Source organism: Sceloporus undulatus, chromosome 2, assembly GCF_019175285.1.
Source record: "Sceloporus undulatus isolate JIND9_A2432 ecotype Alabama chromosome 2, SceUnd_v1.1, whole genome shotgun sequence".
NCBI classification, from domain to species: Eukaryota; Metazoa; Chordata; class Lepidosauria; order Squamata; family Phrynosomatidae; genus Sceloporus; species Sceloporus undulatus.
The window spans coordinates 246,769,084-246,791,570 of record NC_056523.1 but is presented as its reverse complement, the minus strand read 5'-3'; the positions used below and the strand labels follow the sequence as shown (position 1 = coordinate 246,791,570).

General features: G+C 40.2%; 1 protein-coding gene across 1 annotated transcript in view; it reads right to left on the bottom strand.

Moving 5' to 3' along the window:
• PCSK5 (proprotein convertase subtilisin/kexin type 5) overlaps window positions 1-22,487 on the bottom strand; it is a 350,841-nt gene that overhangs the window by 59,662 nt on the left and 268,692 nt on the right. The window contains exons 21-22 of the mRNA XM_042452306.1: window positions 10,290-10,392; window positions 3,602-3,738 (exon numbers count right to left, since the gene is read on the bottom strand). Of these exons, the coding sequence (XP_042308240.1) occupies window positions 3,602-3,738; window positions 10,290-10,392 (240 nt within the window). The remainder of the gene's footprint in view (window positions 1-3,601; window positions 3,739-10,289; window positions 10,393-22,487) is intronic.

The following is a 22,487-nucleotide window of genomic DNA, read 5'->3' as shown; positions in this document are numbered from 1 at the left end:
AGTAGCTATGAATGAACTAGATAAGACCAGATGTAAAGAGATATAATTAAATGGTAAACTCAGGACCATTCATGCCACGCTATTCCCAGTTCTGATGTTTTGTTATAAAAGGTGAACAGTGAAAAATACTGATAAGAGAAGCAACCCATTTCAAGTGTACTGTTAGAAAAGAGGTCTAGAGATACCATGGACTGCCAAAAAGACAGAAAAATGGCTCAGAGAATAAATAAAGTCTGAACACTCCCTAGAAGCTAAAATGACAAAACTGAGGTCATAGTACTTTGGACTATCATGAGATGACATGATTCAGTGGAAAATACAATAATGCTTGATAAAGTGCAATACAATAGGAAAAGAAGAAGACTGTAGTACAAATGGATAGGCTCAATCAAAGAGTCCACAGTCCTGAGTTTGCAAGAACCGAGCAGGATAGTTAATAACGGGGGGCCTTGGAGGTTTCTCATTCAGTGAGTTGTCATAAGTCAAAGTTGCCTTGTTGGCAATCAACAACAGCAATAACCAATTAAGGGTAATTCATTTGGAGCTGGATCTGAGTGAGAAATGAATTGGCTTCCCTTCTTTGAAATGGCTGTTGTTTCAACAACAAAGATGGGAAGAGCCAAGTGAATATTTTTGCTGAGACTGTCTTTCTGCCTTGTAGTTTCGATTTATACTGGGCAATTTACTTGTCAGCATCTAGCCCAGCACTCTTGAGTGCAGCAGTGGCCAACCAAGTATTAACTATTTTTACTATCAGGACAGAAAGACAAAAGCATTGCCCTACTGGTATTTGTGAACTGTGCATGTTATCATCTCTTAGACTTTGTTCATGTTCCCCTTATCTAGACTGGATGATTATTTCTTAGATATCTTCCTATGCTTAATTCCTTCCATGTAGTGCCTGTGTGCACTTAATATTCTCCAAGTAGACTTTTTCCTTCATCCTCATTCTGAAATAGTCATAATTCAAATCAACCACTCCCCGTTGACACTTTTTAGATGTTTTGGACTACAATTCTAATCAGCCTCACCCAGTATGTCCAACAGTTCGAGATGATGGGAGCTGTAGTATAGAACAACTGTCCAACAGTTCAAGATTATGGGAGCTGTAGTATAGAACAAAGGTTATGTTGATTTGTCATCCATCATATATGGTTGGTTCTGCTCTGTAGCAGTAGACCTAATCACATGCAATTGTAGTAAACCTTGAACAAACTGAGCATTTTCCTGAAGGCTCAGTCTTTAGAAATGATAAACAGAGGTAACCAACAAATATATGAATGACTGCCATCACATGTTTGCCTTCAAGCTAATAGACAAAATTAAGATCAAATCACACAGCAAGAGGTACAGTGTCAAGGTGAAGGCACAAATCATGCAATGTTTCACTGTTTTCATTATGTATTTATTTGTTCATCCTGTTTATATCTGGTCTTTCTCCAATGAATGAGACTCAAGGTGACTTACAGTTAAATAGTACAAATACAATTAAAACATAAAATGAATAAAAGAATTAAAACAAAAAATAAAGGAAAATCACAGCACCCTTCCAGTTAGCGAAAACCCTTATAGAGCAAATGAGATCAAGTGGCAAAGATCTAATTAATTAATTAAATACTTATTTTTAAAAACTCCAAAAGAAAAATAACAGGGAGGGAAGCAGGTTCACTTCCCTTGCTTGGGCATTGTAGACCCTTGGAATAGTTACTGAGAAAACCTCTTGTATCTGCTCTAGATATGCTACAGATGATGGAGAGATTACAACAGGGCTTCTTAGGAAAATTTCAAAGGCTATGCAAACTCATGTGAGAGAAAATGTTGCTTCAGATAGCTTGGACCCATCTATGATAGAGTTTCATAGGTTAAAACTAATACTTTGATTTGCACCCAGAAACGAACAAGGGATTTATGTAGTGCCTGTAAAACATTGACTGGTTTTTCATAACCTAAAGTTACACATCCATAACTTACTATATTTAGTAAGACTACATATTAATGATTGTGGCACTATTGCCATGAAACTGACCTTAACAGCCAGCAGCTACATCAATTATTTATTTATTATTTTTATTTATTCAACATATATCCTGCCTTTCTCCCAAAAGTAGCTTACAACAAATTAAAAGCTAAAACACTGAAATCTAAAACAAAAAAGTTAAAAGGAATTAAATGTTACTATTATTAAAAACATGCTAGAAAACAGTTAAAACACTAACACATATTTAGAATGTGGTTTAAATTAAAAGAAAAGTATTAGAAAATAGCACACCATTTACACACCAACTACATTTCCATGAAATTCACAATTCAAAAGCCTGCCTAAATAAAAATGTCTTCATCTGCTGGTGGAAAAGAGCAGGAAGGGGGTAAACAGAATCCCACCATGGAAGGAAGTTTCACAGTTTGGGAGTAGCCATGAAAAAGGCTGTCTCCTGAGGCCTTACCAACTGTCCCTGTAAAGGTGGTGGGACTGAGAGAAAGCCCTCCCTTGCAGATGTTAAGGGTCACACTGTAAGCATCCACATGCTCACAACCCTCCCCGTACTGCCTGGGTACCATCTTTGCGCACACCCGTTCAGAAGGCGCATGCCTTGATGATGTCCCTTTGGCGCAGCACCCAAATGGGGCTGCACCAAAGGGGCATGATCAAGGCACCCGGCATCAGCTATGGTGCTTCTTCAGAGGCTAGATCCATGCCAGGGTGTTCGTTTGCCATGGCACCAATCCAAGGCAGAAAGGGGCGGCATCTCGCCGCCCCTTCCTGCCCGTTTGTACAGGGCCTTAGTTATGTATCTGATGTATAAGATGTAAGATATTGATGAACATTAATATTTTAACCAAGAATGCAATTCACTGTATCCTAGAATCCTTGACTGCCCTTGTTACTGTTACTGGCCAAGTAACCAACTGATAACTCCTAGCACTACATTGAATTCTCTCTGAACTGAGAAAGAAGGCCAGTGCACAAACAAGAGAATATTACTCAAATTGAAGATAATGATGTCTAGATGCTGTGTAAAATTCCTTGAATGATTGCACAAAATAAGCCTAGTCTGGAAACATCCCAAGACTCTGGAAGACTTGGCGCAAGAGCTTGTTATTCTTTGAACACATTGGATAACAAACAGATATTTTGTAGATATCCAGTATGGATACCTGGAATTTAATATTGTACTTGTTTTCTAGTGTGATGGAAAAATAAAACCAAAAAAAGCTCCAGTTGTATATAATATCTTGTTGCATGCCTTCAAATAGTTTTCTGATTTATAGCAACCCAAAGGCAACTCTATCACAGGATTTTCTTAGCAAGATTTGTTCAGAGGGGTTTTTCCTTTGTCTTCCTCTGAGGCGAGTGAGTGTGACTTGCCCCAAGTCAACCAATGGGTTTCCATGGCTGAGTGGGGATTTGAACCTTGGTCTCCAGAGTTGTAGCCCAACTCTCAAACCACTATACTACACTGGCTCTCTGTACAAACCACAACAATGTAAAATAAAATCAATTCCTGATGTCACAATAAAATCATATCAATTACTGCACTGTCCACTCTGGGGTTTGAAGTAAAATTAAGGGAACAGAAATGGCAAAAGAGAAGATTCTTACCTTTCCCACAAGCAGTACATTTGTTCGGTTCACTTCCTGTACATTCCATACAGGTTGGGTGGCATGAATGACACAGATTTTGCAATCCAAATTTCCCTTTAGGGCACTGAAGAACACAGTGTCCATCGTCCAAAAATCTATTACAAAAGAAATGGGGGGAGTATAAAATAAGGATCAAGTAACAGAGTAATACTTTCCTTTTAAAAAACAGGTTCAAACAAATCCGGAGAGCTGCTGCCATGTTCAAGTTATATTCCTTATTCTTTGCACTTTGTTCTTTCTACGTGGAATGTGTTTATGACATTTGGCAAGATAAAGGGTATGGCTAGTTAAGCTTTGAACTTCACGTTTATATTGCCATCTGGAGCCAGATCTTCGCAGTCATCACTGATCTCATGCCTATCAATTTCTATGCCTGAGCTACTGAAGTATTCCAAGATGCTACTAAAATAAGTGAAAAATCAATATGTTTTCACAGACCTTACCAGTAAAAAATAAATAAATAAATAAATCTCTGTGCATTTGCTGTAAGATTCTATTGTAGTTTGTTCTCGGGTTTGCAGTGTCAATCTCAAGAAATCCTAGCACTCATTTAACAGTAGATACTTTTGATAAGTTTTTGCTTTTGGCAGTTAAATAATAAATCGGCTTCTGGGCCAATGTGTTTGTGCCTGATGAACTTGTCATCCAAATGCTGAGCCTCATTTCAATTATCTTCCATTTTATTATTTCACTGAAATGGGAGAGGGAGGAAATGCGATATATTCTGACAAATGATGTTTTTTAGCAGCCACTTTGGGCTCAGTCTGCTGTGGAACACCAACAGAGAAACTGATTAACCAACTAATTAAGGCCAGTTTCCAGTGCAGTCATTGTATTCATAGAAGCAGCATCTGTGAATACAAGTCAGTCTTCCCATCCTCCTAAAGCTTGCACATACCCTAAATGTCTTTAAATTGGTTCTCAAAGGGTGAAAAACCCCACTGGTTTTCAGTGGTGGAGAGAGGTGATGGGAGAGGCCAAAAACCCCAGCACTGTTATGAGTGTCCCATTGTATCTGGGACTAATCGAGTCACTAAATACATTTATTCCTATAGTGCCACTGTTATATCTCAAATGACCTGCTTTAAAAATGCCCTCAAGCATTTTGATGTGTAGCATGGAATATATAGTTTTCTATATCCTGCAGTTATCAAAAGTGAATGCTAAAATGTTGTACTGGTGCCTCCTATTCATTGAAATTATTATAGTTAAAGTGAAAGGAAGAAAGATACTCAGAGTTATAGTATCATCAGAGATCCCTTTACGGTCTTCAGACTTGTTGGAGTATGCCAGGTCTTTCCTTTCAAATTAAGAATTATTCTGAACATGATTTTTAAACAATTATAGTTCTCTATTGGCTTGGTTTTTCTCTGAAATTGAAAGTTCTGATTCTGAACATGGCTTCAGTTGTCAAGAATCTAACTCTGTATGTTGGTTGTTTCCCCTATGATTTTGTAGGATCAAATGGCATAGCCTTCACCTTTGGTTAGGGTTCTGTTTCTGAGTTTTACTATGGGAAGGACAGTAGCTTATTGAGCATCTACTGATTTTCTATAAAGGCGCCTTGCAATGTGTGTCAACTGGTCATGAAGATAATTTTCTCTTTTATTTGAAATAGCAGGCTGGACTGCTTTCTTGTAGTAGATCTAGTTCCAAGGAGATATGCCTGCTGCCCATTCCAAGAAGCAAACTAAAGTGTAAAAGTGGTCATGTGCCTTGCATCACAGAGGACTTTTTTTTTAAAAAAAGTACCCCCTTCAGAAATTCAAAGGCCCGTTACAGACGGGCACCCTAGGACGGACTCAGTCCGTGCTAGGGTTAGAAAGGGGCATCTCTTCCAGATGCCCCTAACCCTAATTCCACATGGCTGCCACCATCTTGATGTAGCGGACGCTCTGCGTCCGCACTTCGCACCCCGGATATGACACTGCGAGTGCGCGACTAGCGCCTCACAGCATCACATCCAGGGGCCAGGAAGGAGCGCAATTTTCACGCTCCTTCTTTGCTGCATCCAGGAACCGCGCTGTTTGGCTGCTGCGGTTCCTGGATGTTGCAACTGGCGGCGGCAGCAGACTGTAACCCGCCAAAGTTTGGATTAATGTTTAAAAACTACAAGGAGGAAGAGCAAGGATTTGATGTTCCCCAATTTGACTCTGACAAGAAGATTGAGTAGATACACAAGCCACCCATTCACAGTTTTTCTGCTCTACCGTATGTCTATTTAAACTGTAGTAACTCTAAATTTTATCTATACATATAAATGAGCATATACGACTTTTATGTAGTCTGTGCTCTCTTGGCTTCTTTCTGATGATGCATTTCCCTTTTAACTACCTTAAATTACTTGTGAGAATAATGTTTTACAAGTGAAGTGCATTAACCTGCCATTACAAGTGACAGGCCAGAGCAAATTAATTATGAATAGTTCTACCTGGAAGGAAACTCCCATGCCTGTTATCTATTCCTTGCTGTGCCTTGTACATTTAATGATAGCAAAGTATCTTTGCATGCACTTACATTAAATTAGTGACAGTAAATAGAGGCCCATTGTCAAAAAAGAAGAAGCTTGATCATACTCATGGACTCAACCCGGACTCTGGAAGTTCAGGCTGCTGCAGTAGCTAAGAGTACATTTGCAATCTGCACAGTTAAAGTTGGTGCAGCAGCTGTTTTGTTCCTGGAGATGTCTGATCTTGCTATTTTGACACATAATTTTGTTACATCCTGTTTGGATTATCATAATTTGCTCTACATGAACTGCCTTTGAAGAATATTCAGAAACTTCAACTGGTCCAAAGAGCTGCATCCAGATTGTTGACTATTTTGGTTATCCCTTGTTTCATCAACTGCACTGACTACAGGTTTGTTTGCAGGCATGCTTCAAAATGTTAGTTACAGTCTATAAAGCCCTATATGGTTTACATCCAGGTTATGTTAAGGACTATATTTGCCCACACAAATCTGCCTGGGCTTTGGTGTCTTCTGGGGAGGCCCTCCTCTGCATCCCACTGTGGAGGCAACAGGCAGATTAGAACCTTGGCACTAGCCATTGGGAGCAAAGCCAGGAAAAAGTGGAGGCTGCTCCCAGGAGTGAGTATATAAGAGGGAGGAGCAGGTTTGAAAGGGGTTGATGTTTAGTGTGCCCTGAGCGGTGAAGGGCCATTGAGGATATGCTGCTGTGAGGGACAGTTAGAAAGGGTTTTAGGTACCCAAGAAAGAGATGAAGAGTGCTATTAATTATATTGTTGTACTGTCCTGCAGGAGACATAGCATTTGGTAACTAGTGGAGTCACAGTTAACCAGAAGGGTTATAAGATAGAAAAGTTTAATAAAGGTTCTGTGTGAAATTAGTCTGTAAGGAAATATATATATATATATATATATATATATATATAGAGAGAGAGAGAGAGAGAGAGAGAGCTATAAAGAAACAATTACAAATACAAGATAAATAAATAGTTAAACAGTGTAACTTATAAAATATCTATACATCGTATCCATTGTGAACACCATCCACTAAAAGAGATACTGTATTCAGCCTGACTTGTAAATACATTTCTTACTTTGGCGTTTATAACATGGAGGTCCTTCTGTGTGCTAAACGTCACGCAAACGACTCCCAAATGTCACGCAAGCACCATGAGTGTGATTCCCTATGATGCTATGGAAGTGGAATCGCGGATCGTTAACAAGAAAAGCACTCCAGGAGGCTCCCCCGGTTACGAGTGCATGACGAGAACGAAGCAGGAGCCGCAATTCCACTTCTGTAGCGCCATGGGGATCACACCCATGGCACTTGCGTGACATTTGAGGGGCGCTTGCATGACATTTAGCACACGGAAGATCCTCCGTGTGATAAACTCCTTTGTTTCAACAAGCAGCTGTCTGAAGTGATTTCAGAAACATATTAAAAATGCTACCAACATTGAGAAAAGTGTTTTAGTTTTAGGGGGTGTGTGACTGTCAAAGAATAGTTGGTGCCAAGCTGAGGGGGGGGGAATTGTAAATCAGAGGGCTGGCATCTAAAGAGAGTTATAGTGCAGGAGACACTTAAGAGAGTCCTGAGTTCAAGTCTTGCAGTGAAGAAGTGGTGGGATAGTGGCCATCACCTTCACATCCACCTACTTTCACAGGTACATCTGGTGGGACTTTCTGATAGGTGCTCCCAAGATCTGAGATTCAGTTCCTAGAAAGGCTGGATTATCTCCCTTCATGGCCTATTTCCAGTGGTGGGTGAAGGCTTATTTCAACAGATTTTCAGGTACTGACATTTTAAGAGGAAAGAGTTTTTAATAATTGTGCTGCACTTTTCTTATTTATTTCTTTTTAATTACTTTTAATTCTGTTCATAATTTAATTCCATTTTCACTGGGTTCATGTCATTTTTAATTTTGGAAATAACTTGAGTCCTAAGGTGGAGAAAAAAAGGCTGGATATAAAACAGGAGGAGGAGGAGACAAAGAAAAAGATGCCGATGAAGACAGCCTTGACACTGAAGAACTCAGGTCGTGAGTACTGGCAATCATTTGTTAACAAAAGATGCTGAATACTGTATATTACATTTTCAGAGGAAGAGCTAGACATTCCTATTTGCTGTAGTGGTTTATACAACACCTCCAGTCAACATAACATATTCAGATGAAAGAGTTGGTGTATAAGTTGGAATGACAGAGAATCAATAAACTCTTCAAATTGCTTTAACTAACAACACCTAATGTCTAGTCTGACAGTGAAGATCTTGTGTTTGAATTCTTCATAAGATCTGTTTGTGCGTGTTTGTGTGTGTGCTAAGGAATACATTGTTTTTCTTCTTTAAACTGAGAGGTAGATGTAAATACAAGGAAGCAGGAAAGGGAAGAGTTAAAAAAAGTTTTTCAAGTGGTCTTTTCAAAAATATGAGGAATATTCTGATGGCAGAATGAACACAACATAAGACATGGCTCTGTGTAAGCAATTTACCCAGAATTTTTTCAGAGCAAAATGACCCACAATATTTTGCAGAAGTAAAAAGAATCTCGTCTCTGCTGAATGTCAGGCTGAATTACCTAGGTCTCCTTCATTACTTGTTTTGGTCCAAGCCACTTAAAGGTCATGGAGATATAGAGGACCTAAGAGATTCTGAGTTATAAGAGGGTCTGTTTCCAATAAAATAAAACACCATGCTTCAGAGCACTTTCTTTCTATTATCCTTGTGTCTCATCTCTATATGAAATAGAATTGGTTACATTTCATTTGTTTTTGTTTCCATTACTATCCTGTTAAATTTTCCTCAACCCTAAGTGAACAATCTATATAACTAATCAAGCAGACACCAATCCTCTTTTGCAGACCCTCCCACCCTGAGGCCTGCCATTAGCAACAGAACAACACACTTGCAAAACACTCCTGCCTTCCCAGGGTCACACAGCATATATATGTTAAGGAAAAAGCAACATGGGACATACAGTGAATGAAATAAAACATGTATGTGAGAGTCAGGATGACTCAGCAGAAGCAATTAGAAGCCACACAGGTGTAAGAGGTAATGCAATTAACAAGTCCTAAATGCCAAGGACAGAAATGCAAAGTGGATAATTGAACACACCTGAGAGTTGTTAAGTGGACAAGGCTGAGATGAAGAAATCATTAATTGTGGGATGAAACAAGAGAACCAATGAGAGTGGTTATACACACCCACTGGGTGGAAACAGACAGCAGTGGGTGGTATCTTGCAAGGACTATAATAATGGCTATGAATCCCAATGTATTTTGTGGGTAGTAGTATTGGATAGTTTTGGAGCTGTATATAGTAGAATAAAGTAGATCTTTTATATAAGACTACTGACTTGTCTGGTGTCTTGGGAGAAGATACAAGAGCCAGCTGGATCCTGAAGAAGGGTGAAGACTTCTGTGGAAGCAAGAGTGAGAAGGCTTGGAGAGTTTGTCAGGGTCTTCAGCCTATTCTCTGTAACTCTGCTGCTTTATAGCAAAGCTTTAACCACTGGCCAAAACTGGTCAGCGCCAGTGCGTAACAAGGTGGTGAGTTTGAGCCAGAGGTAAAGAGCTACAACTCCCATCACCCCCAACTCTTTTCCAGGCAAGCATTCTCTGAAGATGCCTGCCACAGATGCTGGCGAAACATCAGGAAGAAACTCTTCTGGAACATGGCCACATAGCCCGAAAAACCTACAAAAAGCAATTTAAAGCAACCTCTCCTACACCTGTGTTTTCCAGATGTGTTCCCATAGTGGTAGAAGAGGATGGGAATTGTAGTCAAACAAATCTGGAGAATGTCAGGTTGTATAATGCTGACAAAAAGAGATAAGGAAAAAAATGAAACATAGCTATAGGATGTGAAAAAGAAAGAGCAAGAGGAAGCGAGCGAGCAAGAGATTAAGAGAGAGATATGTAAGAACCCAGGTGAAATCTGAACTTTAGGTGAGGTGTTAACTGTATTCATATTAACTGTAGTATGAAACTGAAATAGAATCTCCTTGGACACAGAGAAGCAGGTTATAAATAACAGTTTTTTAATTAATGTTTTGACATATGGTAGAGTAGTCATGTGATTGCTTCCCTATATGCCAAATGTATCTTCAGTTTACAAGTGACTCAAAGCAAAAAGGGGTTAGAGACCAACACTACAAATTAATAACAAATCACTTACCTTGTGGAAACACAGTCAATGCAATCTTTTGAAGATGGTCCTGTGCACTTAGAACAGGAGGCTTCACAGAAGTGACAGTGGCCAAGAACATCAATATATTCTCCTGGCAAATAAGACCTTACATATTACTCAATTTCCCTTTATATTATACGGACACAGCCTTTATAGAAACCAATCATCGCACTAAGATGTAAGAAAAATCGTACTGTATCAAAAGTCCACCTAACACACAGTGAACCACCAGATACTTATGGGAAGCTCACCAGCAAGACATGACCTCCTATCTATGCTCCCAAGTATCTTATTATACAGAGACAAATCAATGAAAACACTGAATGAAGTATTTAGTCATCACAACAGATATCCATGGATTGATTTACCCTCCATGAAGTTAAACATTTAGCTTTAAAGCCACTACTAAGGCCCTGAAAGGCCGGCCTGGGGGTGGAGTCAGGGTGTTGTGTCCAGATGATGCACGCATGCCCTGACTCTGCCACCAGGTTGCCATGATGCTGCGCACCGCTCCACATGGTGCGTGGTGTCATGATGTTCCTCCGGCACTGCATCCATATGATGCAGCACCATATAGCTGCACCACCATGGCTATGGTGCCCTTTTGAAGCCACAAAAAGGAGCCACTTTCTGTGCCTCCTTTTTGCGCCCTCAAAAGGCTAGATCAGGGACTTTGATTTTTTTAAAAAAATATGATCTTAACCACGCTGCATGGAAGAGAGAGACAAATGTCAGTAGATGACAGATTAAAAATAGTCTTTCTTATATAAGGGTCTGGAAATGAGGATCTGCATGGACATGGCTTGATTTGTATAAAAAATAAAAGAATACATTTTGGGCATAATTTGTCCTGTTCAGCATAAATAAGAGCAGTACATAACTAAATCGGAGAGAGGGAGAAAGAGGGAGAGGAAATGAGATGACATATCTCTGGAGGAATTCTGCTCACAGAGTTGGCTCCAAACTCTTTTCGAATTCTCTGTAACAAATGAACTGTTTTGCACTATGGGGATTTGCAAACACACACTGATTTCCTGGAATCATTAGCACATTTCTGTCTGGCAGAGAGTGAAAATATTGAGACTTTCCACCTTGCCTTTTGTCTGCAAGCAATATTTTTATTCTGTTTTCCTCCCTTATGTTGTGCACAGGGTGGGTAACAAATGTTAATGAGGAAACAAATAGATTTATCCCATTTCTGGCAGGTGTAGTAGACACTTGTGATACAGTAAGTAGCAGTTCCCTCCTCCAATACTCAGGATATATGTCAGGATCATAGGCAGGCAGCAATGAAGCTCCTGACAAATGATAAATTCAGTATGTCAGACTGTCCTCATTATGTTATTCTTTCTGCCATATAAAGGCTTAGCTGAATCTTGAGAACCAGATACAAAGATGGATTGCTTTTATCTTACTGCTTTTCTCAGTCCCAACGAGTGAGACACACTTTCCTTTACATAGGCCAGGTTGAGATGTAATGATCTCAAGCTAATAGCCAGGTTTTTTCTATCCACTGGCAAAAAGAGCTCATTTATTCTTCCTTTGGTCTTGTTGTCCTCCCTAGCTTCAGGTTTGCTATCATGGGTTCTTTAAATTACAATCTCTGAACTAGGTTTTTACTTATCAACCAGGTAACCCATCATATGCTAAATTAGACACAAAGACAAGGACAGTGACTCAAAAGTGTGTGTTTATGCAAGCACGTGTGGGTTCATAGAGGTGATATGTTGTTGTTGTTGTTGTTGTGTGCCTTCAAGTTGTTTCTGACTTATGTAAACCCTAAGATGAACCTGGCATGGGCTTTCTTGGCAAAATTAGTTCTGAAGAGGTTTGCCATTGCCTTTCCCTGAGGCTGAGTGTGTATGACTTGCCCAAAGTCACCCAGTGGGTTTCATTCCTCAGTGGGGAATCAAGCCGCGGTTTCTAGAGTCACAGTCCAACATTCAAACAAGTATGCCAGCTGGCTCTCAGGTGATTTATCAGCCTGCATTTGTTACATCTGGAACAGCCCCATTTTCCCCTACCCTCAACATACTAATATTCATGCCTACTCAGCTCAGAACCGGTGTTAATGGCCTGGCTGGCAACCAGAGTAACTGTTGAGCAAGAATCTATGGCAATACTGAGACTTGTTGTTAAAGAGGTACAACCCCTATGCAGACTTTCAGCATAGGTTAACATAATGTGTGAGAAAGGAGACACATTCTCTATTGCCACTCTATTCAACTGGAGACTGATAGCATGAGGAGTGTCACCTCTGTGTGGTGTAGGCTTGCCAGATTGGCAATTGGAGAGTGCGCTTGTGCCATTAATGGTTATACAGTATAGAAGAAGGAAGTTCAACAAATGCTGCTCATTACCTAGTTGCATGACAAGCAATCCTTGCTAAAGTTCACTCTTTTACATATCTTTTAAAGGTGTATGAGAGACCTCTCCAGTATCCAGTCTGGAAACCACAGTGTAGAGGTTCTCCATGTAATAAAGAACCATGGAAAATGAGCACTTCAGACAATTAATCTGTATGTGAAGGGAGTGATGACCAAAGAGTGGTGAGTGTTGACTGGCCCCTTTCCTCATTTTTAGCAAACTCTATCCTGCACATATGTATGTATTTAACATTTAATATCACCCCTGCCAGCTTATGCCCAATTTAAAAAAATGTACATCTAAAAGCTCTCAGTACAAAAGTTAAAAATCATACAAAAATTCTATTAAAAACATAAAGCCAAAACAGTATGAAACACAATTTTACAAAGGGAGAAAAACAGCCCATCTGCCACATGAATTATGACCCCAAGGCTGCCTGAACAGAAAGGTATTTGCTTACTGGTAGAAAAAGAGGAAAGAGAGGCTAACTGAGGTGGGTTACACACCGCCAAAAAATACGTATTCCATACGTATTAGGGTTAGGAAGGGGCGGTGCTTCCGCACCCCTCTAACCCTAGTACGTATGGAATACGTACAATATGGCAGTGCCCCTTCCACATGGGGGCCGCCATATTGACGTAACGGACGCTGTGCATCCGCACGTGGCGCACAGGAAGTGATGCCGCGAGTGTGCCCTTTGGCACTTGCGCCGCCTCTTCCGGGGCCCAAGAAGGAGCACGATTTCCACGCTACTTCTCTGCAGCGTCCGGGAGTCACGCCGTTTAAAGGCTGCAACTCCTGGACGCTGCAAGCAGCGGCGGAGCCAGACTGCCGCTTTTCGGCGGTCTATAACCCGCCTGAGTCTCCTGCTGGAGTGAATTCCACAACCTGGGACCAGTCACCATGAAGTCTCTTTCCTTCTCAGATGTGCCCATGATGGTGGTAGGACTGAGGAAAATCTCCTCTGATAAATTTAAAACTTGGCTAGGCTTATACAGGGAGATCGTCTGACTAGTGCTAAAACGTGAACCTGGATGAAGGCTACAGGCTTGCTGTTTCCTGTCCTTTCATATTATCAAAGTGATGATAATGTGAAGTTGCTTTACTAGTGTTATTTTGCTTGGAACAAATCTCACATCAAAGGCCATGGGTTAGAAATGATTACGGGAGGAATTAACACCTCATATCTTAGGAACATCAAGTAATGCTGCCATCAGTCCCTGCCATAACTCTTCCGTATCTTTAGAAGCTTACTGACATGGAGCAGTGGAACAGGTATCACCTTTCCCATGTTCTGAGAAAAGCTACTGCGGTGCTGTTACAATGTTGTCTAGAGCTTTTAAAAATAGAACACATATTTCTACTTTACCCTCAGGAATTCTTGGATACAGCACAGGTTGCTGACCCAGGTGTGGCCCTGAATCTCTGGAAATCCCCATGCATTCACATTCAGAGACATTTTAAAACATTTCACTTTTCTGCCTTAGTGCCAGGTGCTGTTTTGATTCCCTTCCTTGGTCCTTACACTCCAGAATCTCAGCATGGTGGAAAGTGAATTGTAATACCCTAATCCTGATGAAATGGATTTCTGATTTTTTTTTAACATCTGTTCAAGGAGCTGCTAGAGAAAGTATAATTCTTATTTGACTGACTGAGAGCTGAACAGTTTCTTTGGTCTTATATTGTTTGTTTATTATGCTCTTAGACCTCTCCATAATCTACATTCTCTGGGAGAATTTATGTTAAAACTGCACTAGATAAAACAGCATAAAGATAATTCAGCAGCAGGTGGTAAAGGTTCTGTAGCACAAAGAGAGTCCACTCATAGTAAAACCATCAGCAAAATAAAATGAAAACAATAAGGAGAACTAAAAGTACTAAAACAGTCCTTAAAATGCCTGGAAGAATAATATATTGTCACTTGGTGCTAAAGAGACCATAAAGTTAGAGCCTGGTGAGCCTTTCTGGGTAAGAATTCCACAAACAGGGCAGCACTATTGAAAACTCTCTGAGTGTGATGGCACTTGCATGTTCAGAAGTGAGTTCTGCTCTGTGAAAATAACACACTGATACCTACAATATAAATGGAAGAAGTAGGTTACAAATGATCAGCAGCTGACCCACCAGTTTCCAAAACAGCTGGAGCAAAATGCCCTTCCTATGCCCTTCCACTAGTGTCAGGTCCACCCATGATTTCTGAGGCAGGCAAGACTGGCCCTGGGTCCTTGACAATAGCTCCAATGGAGTTTTCTGCATTCTCTTGGATGGCATAATTCCAGCCACTTACATGTGAGAAACTAGAACACACACACAGAACAGGTGGTAATACAGCTGTCCCCAATGAAAATGAGAGCACTCACAGAGAAATCAGCTGCTTTCTTTGATGCAGTGTGCATAATAAGCAGGCAAAAGACCAGAACAGTGGCAGGAAGGAAGCTACATTCACACAAGGGCTATAATACCAGAGACCCTCCTTCAACCCATGGCTTCAGCTAAGCCAGTCCTGAGTATGCCAGCAATATATTAATGATTTATTGATATCTCTAGCCTAGACCAGTTAAGGATACCAGCTGAGGGATTTTTGAACAGAGTGGTTTTTTTGTTTTGGTATTAAATACCAAGAGTAACACCTGGACCATGGAGAGACTTCACTGCAGCCTGTAAGCAAAGTGGTGCCAGGCTTGGGGTGTGTGTAATCCAATTAATAAGAGATAGCAAGGGATAAACCCAGCTCTGTGAAATATATGAAGGAAAGATATGGGTTGTTGTGGCAACTGCCCTCCCCCACCAAACTGGATGCTTGCTCATCCATTACTGCTTACTACCTCGAATTGCCACCATCACCACTATCGATTTGTTCTTGGATCATCTTCATGTCCTGCTACCTCAATGCTCTGGGAAGTCCTGCTCTTACAATAGAAGCAACTGGTAAGTGACCGCAAGAGCAGAGACCAATCCCCCCCTACAACCAAGTAGAGTGAAACCTTGTTCGGGTCCCTCTTGCTGGGGCCTGTCAGCCAAAGAATTCAAACGATGGTATAATTTACTGGTGGGTGATTCCCGCCTCTCACCTGGGGCTGGGCCAAGTCTCCCAGAAAGGAGGAGCCATCCCAACACTGTGCTAAAGCAGGGGACTGCCATTGCTTCACTCCTGCATCGAACCACAAAATCTAGTCATGGCTTCTCCCTTCTCCAGTTTTTTTTTTACTTCAAAAAACAAAAATCACATTGAAACAAAAATGCCATTGTAGTAAGCTGGGCTCCTGCCACCAGTCAGATGAGTTTTGGAGTTCTTGTTGCCAAAGGTTAACAACTGCCCAGTGGCATGAAAGGGTTCATTTGTATTAATGACTTCACTGGATAGTTTTTGCACTTGTTTGGAGGCTGGGAAAAGATGTGAAGTCTGGGAACTGTTGTGGGAATGAACTTTTCTCTGTTACTAACTTGCTTGTACAGTTCTCATTGCTAGTGAAGGGAGATGGGCCACACTTGTGCACTTTGATTTTCTTTGTTTACTTCTACACTATATATCCACTGGGAATCCATCTTCCATTTATGTCAGCATGGGAGAGAGTGCATGATGATACAGGTGCCCAATATGTGTAGCAACAGGGATTTGATTTGTCTGCTAGCCAGAGGGATAAGTCTGGGTAGAATTTGTGTGTGGGTACAATTCTGTCATTGGCTGTGAAGGAAACTGGACTCCATGAGTGAAAGAGCTGGAATACTTCTCTGCTGTGTACCATCTGGTCCATCATTTACAAAACATAAAGGTTATGCTATAGCAGTAACATGCATCAGTTCTCCATACTGGAGGTCAGTTCTGGAGCAGGCACTCACCAGTATCAATGAAAACAACCACAAAAGCAACCACAAAAGCAACAACCTCCTATTTCAGCTAAGTACTTTATTAGAATGTTTAACTCTACAAAACTTTCATATTTTGAATAACATTGAAATCTTCCTTCAAAGCAATTCCCCCAAAGTTTACAGCCAGGTTTTAAAGAAAGACTATCTAGACAAAAGGTTGAATCCCCACTCTGCCATGGAAACTCACTGCGTGACTTTGAGCAAGTTACTTTCTTTCAGAGGAAGGCAAGGGCAAATTTCCTTTGAAGAAATCATGCCAAGAAAAACCTTGCGATAGGGCCACCATTAGGAAGAAACATAGTAATAGGGGCTGCCATAAGTTAGAAATGACTTGAAGGCACAAAACAGTGATGACAAAACAAATGCAGAGTAGGCTTTAAAAAAAGAATGGTGACCAAAACAAGAAAGAAAATGTTGCCATCATACATAGAACATGGTTGCTTCCTTTTACATATATGAAATTACCACTGTAAAGGTTTTATCCATGAACTTGTATTTGCTGTATGATACCATTTCTTAAAGGCATGAAACTGAAGGTATCCTCTGCAGCTAATCACCAAAAGAGACCTCCACAACCTCTATTGCTCAAGTAACTTACTCAAAATATAACTTCATATTGATGTGATTGATAGTTACAATGGGGCAATTCACATCAGCACAAATGGTCTTCCAGGGACATAGGAAATACAAACATCTTTTCCAACATGAATTCCTTATATTGCAGGAAATAACACATTTCCTTGGCCATAGACATACTGTTGGTCAATAGAATATATCACAGTACTGGGTGCTATAAGGGAAAAGTTATGTAACAATACAATGCACAGAATTATGCAGAGAAAAAAAATGATAGCAATAGAATGCTAAGAAAATATTCTCTGAAAAGGTCCATAGGTGTTCCTTTGGACTTTGCGATGTTGTGATTTCCTCTGGCAATATAATCTGTCAATAGACTGTTAGCCATATATTAAACCATACTTCATACATCATTATTGCTTTCTTTACAATGTGTACTCTACTGTTTTTAAAAAAGTTTCTTGAGCCTCTGTCAAATTTCTAAATATGCTTTAAAAAAATCAATGAGTTGTAAACTGTAATGTGCTTCACAAGTAGTTACACACATGCTATTTCTACCTTTGCAGTTCTAAATCCCTCAGTGCAAGCCTGCAATACCCATAGTGCATAATTAGCCAATTGTCTACTTGAACCCTCTGCTCATTTCCTACTTTTGTAGGGGAACACCTAGGGAACTAGCACAGAATTAAACTTGCTGAAAAATAACAATCCTCAACTTTCATTCAAAAAGAGTAGAGAAAAGATTTTACATGAAGCCTTCCGTTTTCTGTTGTGCTCCTCCTAGGTCTGTGAAAGTTCAATCAATAAGGCCAAAGTTATTGAACTTCTAGTAATAATATTACATTTTAATTTCACGTGCATGTATGTATTTGCTTATTTCTGGGAGCTTGGTAGAGTAACCTGAAAAATGGAAATCTGTCCAGGAGTATTTACTCATTTATTTAATTTACATCCTGACTTTATCCCAAAAGGAGACAGAAGTCCTGTATTCTGTTCTCAGTATTTCTCTCTGTATTTTGTCTAGTCAGCATTTTTAGTGTCAAGATATTCCTTCCCCTAGTTTTTAACCGATTTTATTGTAATAATGGTTTTATAGTGTAATTTATTTTATATTGCTTTTGTTTTAGGATTGGGATGGGGGGTGGGTGGGGAAGGGATTATCTATGGATTTTATTTGTTTTGTAATGTATTCTTTTATTGCTGTAACCTGCCCTGATTCTTTGTGATTGGGCAGGCTATAAATCATCATCATCATCATCATCATCATCATCATCATCATCATCATCATCATCTTCTTCTTCTTGGATAAAGAGGGAGTGGTCACTGTTTGTAGTCCTTTAAGAAGGTAGGAGAGTATGAAAGTAGGTTCATTCTTTAAGTCCACAAGGTCAGCTTGGACTTTTTATCTTGGTGTACTCCAGTGTGGTGTAGTGGTTAGAGTGCTGGACTAGGACTCTGGAGACCAGGGTTCAATTCTCAGCTCAGGAATGAAAACCTGGGTGACTTTGGGCAAGTCATGTGCTCTTAGTTTCAGGGGAAGGCTATGGCAAACCCCCTCTGAGCAAAGGTGTAAAACATTATAAAGTCATTCAAATGCATACAAAAAGGAGTTGTATTTTTAAAGAACCCTCTCACAATCAGAGGAGGCCCTGCAAGCGATTACACATTAAAAGCCTACCTGGACAGAAAAATCTTGCCTGCAAGTGAAAAAAAAGCTGGGAGTGGGCTAGCCTAGTCTCCCATAGAGAGAGAATTCCATAGAGTAGGACCAGCCACTGAGAAAATAATTAAAATGATAAATAGGTGATAATAAATGCATCAAGCAAACCTTAGTTAAAAGAAGAGCACACTAAAATTAACCCAAAGGCAGACTAGAATAAAGAAGCCCTCTAAAACGTCTACAGGCCAAAATAGAAAGGGCCACCACATTTCCTTGGGGAAGATACTCCAAAACTATGGGGCCACCACAAAAAGGGTCCTGTTCATGTCTTTCATCTATTACTGTGAGAAATATGAGTCTTACATATTGAGTCTTAACATCAGGTGGGTTCTGAGTGTTGCAGACAGTCCATCAATATACAAGTCATATAATTACAAATTTGTTTAAATGTGTGGTTACTGGGGATATTCATTTTGGGAAATCAAAAAGGGAAAAGAAAAGAAATGCAATAAATTATTTATTGATATTGTTTGATTTCCACCATCCAATGAGATCACACAAGGGATGACTTGGCAAATGCATACTCATTCTGTACTTTTACTTCCAATGTCTTGCAGCTCTAGTACCTGCAATGCTTTCCCCTGTCCTGTCATGGGAAAACCATCAGTGTATGCATCTTCAGAGTTGTGGGCAAAACAGGCAGCTGTCTTCTCCCTATGATCAGTTATTCCAAGATTCCCAGCTGCTTTTATTTTAAAAATGGCCAGTCTCTAGCCATGTGAGCTGAAACAAAATCTACCAACAATATTCTGTCCAAGTTTTATGAGATGTGAACACCCAACTTTTAGTGTTTTAACTAATGAAAGAAGTCATAGCAATGATTGAGAGACACGTTGCCTGAAGAAAGAACTCCCACGTTCATTTTGAAGTCTTTTCTTTTGGGATTTTCCCTGCTGAAATGATTGCTGTGCTATGAAATTCAATTAATAAATCTGGTTTTAACTTGGTGTAGGTATGGTTGGGCAATAGTGTATCTACCCACAAACAAAAAAGCCTCAAAGACCAGAGTTCATAGGCTTTATAGCTCATTTCTTATTTCACATCACAAAAATGTGTCACTGTCCTTGAATGTCAATATATGTGTTATATATTTGGACATTCCCCTTGAATGTCCCCTTGAATGTCTAAATAACCTGTCAGTGCCAATGCATATAAAGTCCATCATCATTATTGTACCCTTACTGTATGGGACAAGGATCTGGCTGAGAGAATGAGTCTCCTTCCTTAGAGGTCTTCAGAGGCTGGATGGCCATCTGCTGGGGATGCTTTGATTGAGAGTTCCTGCATGGCAGGGGTTTGGACTGGGTGGCCCTTGTGGTCTCTTCCAACTCTACGATTGTATATCATCTCAGCAAAGTAAATCAGCCTGGCTGTACTTCTGTTGCTACATGGGGTTAGAGTAGGGTATGACAGCACTGCAGAATGGTCCAGTTTTGTTCTCTAGTCTCCTGGTACTGTGGGGATTGTTTCTAGGGGAATATGCTGGAGTAAAGAGTGAGTGGTAAAGTTGTTTAAACAGGCACTTGCATTAATTAAGGGTAGGAGCAGATAAAGAGCACCAGTGCAGGGGCATCATTAGGGGTATGTGTAGGGTTTTGAACTGTGCCAGGTTATACCACTGCATCCCAAACAACTGCCTTTTAGAAGAAACATGCTGTGGTATTTGCCTGTGTTCCTTTTAAATGCTGAAGAGATGGCAAGGCTCAGTGGGAGGAGAAAGGAGTGGCCCCAGACTTTTGAAAGAAACTTAAATTTTAAATTATTTGTTTTTAGCTTTTAATTTAAAATTTATTTTTAAAAAATATTTTAAATTTTTCTTTTAAAACATCACATCTTGCCAATTTAACCATATGAACCCATGTGCACATAAATACATTTAGGCTCTGTATATGCTATTTTAATGTAAAGGTATAATTTTATTTTTGTTAGTTGCCATTACATTCACTGATGTATGGGAGGTGCAATTTATGAGTAACATTAGTACAAAAACCTTACTAAGGCTTCTGTATGGTGTGGTATGGGAGGAGGTCAGTGGAGATGTGACACCATGAATTACCACACTGGATGTCACCAACCCTAGTGATGCCACTGAACCAGTGAAAGAATGGAAGGGAGGAAAATAGCAGGACTGTTCATTGAGGGACAACAGTGTAGTTGCCAGACTGCAACTGGAGAGTGCTCTTACACATTTCATGACTGTGGAGTAAAGGAAATGTTAGCAGGTGTTGCTTGTCCCACAACCAAGTAACAAGCAACATCTGCTGAAATTGCCTCTTCTACACAACTGTTAATTAAAGATGGGGTTGTCTTTAGTTTTTACTCTGATGATTCTAAACAGCAAGCATATAAACCTAGAGTTTCTCAGAAGACAGATCTATCCAACCTTGTACAACTAGTGCCCAGGTCTTGCTGTTGCTTAATCATCAAGGCTATCAAAATGGGATATCTTTACATGATGATATGCTAGTTTTACACACACTCCTCTGGAGTATCTGTGGTTTTTCAAAGAGTGTGATCTAATTCCTACTAACATCAGAGTAAGTTCTATTTAAACAGGACTTGTTTATGTGTTTACATGCACACGATTTCATTGCCAGTACAGCTATTTACATTGTTGGCTTGCTTGTTTTTTGAGGTATATGATTATTTAGTTGACTCACTACTTGCTATATCACCTCTACTTCAAACTGCTCGCAATCCATGGAAAGCAGAGTGGAAAGACTCTCCCCTCTCCTGCACACATGCTGCTGCTGTAGGTGTAGCTTTTGAAAGGGAAAGAAAAGATACCAAAAAACACTCTAAAACCAAAAATGGAGTTGTGGTTTGAGTGTCAGACTATGCAGGGTGACCCTAGTTCTTATCTAGACTCATCCATATAACCTTGGACCAATTGCACTTAAACCTCACTTAACTCAAGGGTTCTAGGATTAAAACTGGGGGCAGGAGTTGGGGAGAGAGAGAGGGAGAGATGCCTGTTACTTTGTGCTCCTTGAAAGAAGTGTGGGATAGAAATGTGTTTAATAAACAAATGTTCATTGCCCCTTGGTGGAGCACAAACTGAAGAAGTAACAAACAAGGTAAAAAATGGTAGACGTTCACCAATTTAAGAAGCAATAAAAAGGAAGCAACATTTTATATACAGTACTTCAGTTGGAAAACAATATTGCACCAATTGGGAAAAATATTATCTGGCCTTCGTCAGTGTTTCCTTGGCAATTTTCTGGAGCTTTGTTTCAAGTGAAATATATACCCAGCCTCTATTGACAGAGGATGGAAAATGTTTCTTTGATTGTAAAAATACAGTGCACCCTTTGTTTACATGGGGCGTAAAACAAAACGCCTATGCTCGAGCCCCATTTAAATGAATGGGGCTCGTGCACGCAGCGGCTTGGCGGTGCGCACCTGCCACAGGCGTGCACTGGGACACGCCACCCCTTCCTCCCCACGTACGCTGAAAACCATGTAAAGCACACTTGCGTATAAGCATGCACATTGTAGTACCCTCCTTCAGAAGACCCATTATATTCTGTTACATAATCTGTGGTGGGCAGACTTGCACAGTCAAATCCTGCCCAACTAGAACCCAAATGTCCACCTCCTGGAGCCAAGAGAAGAAGCAGTGGCACGTCCTCTAGGCACACAGACTCCTGGAT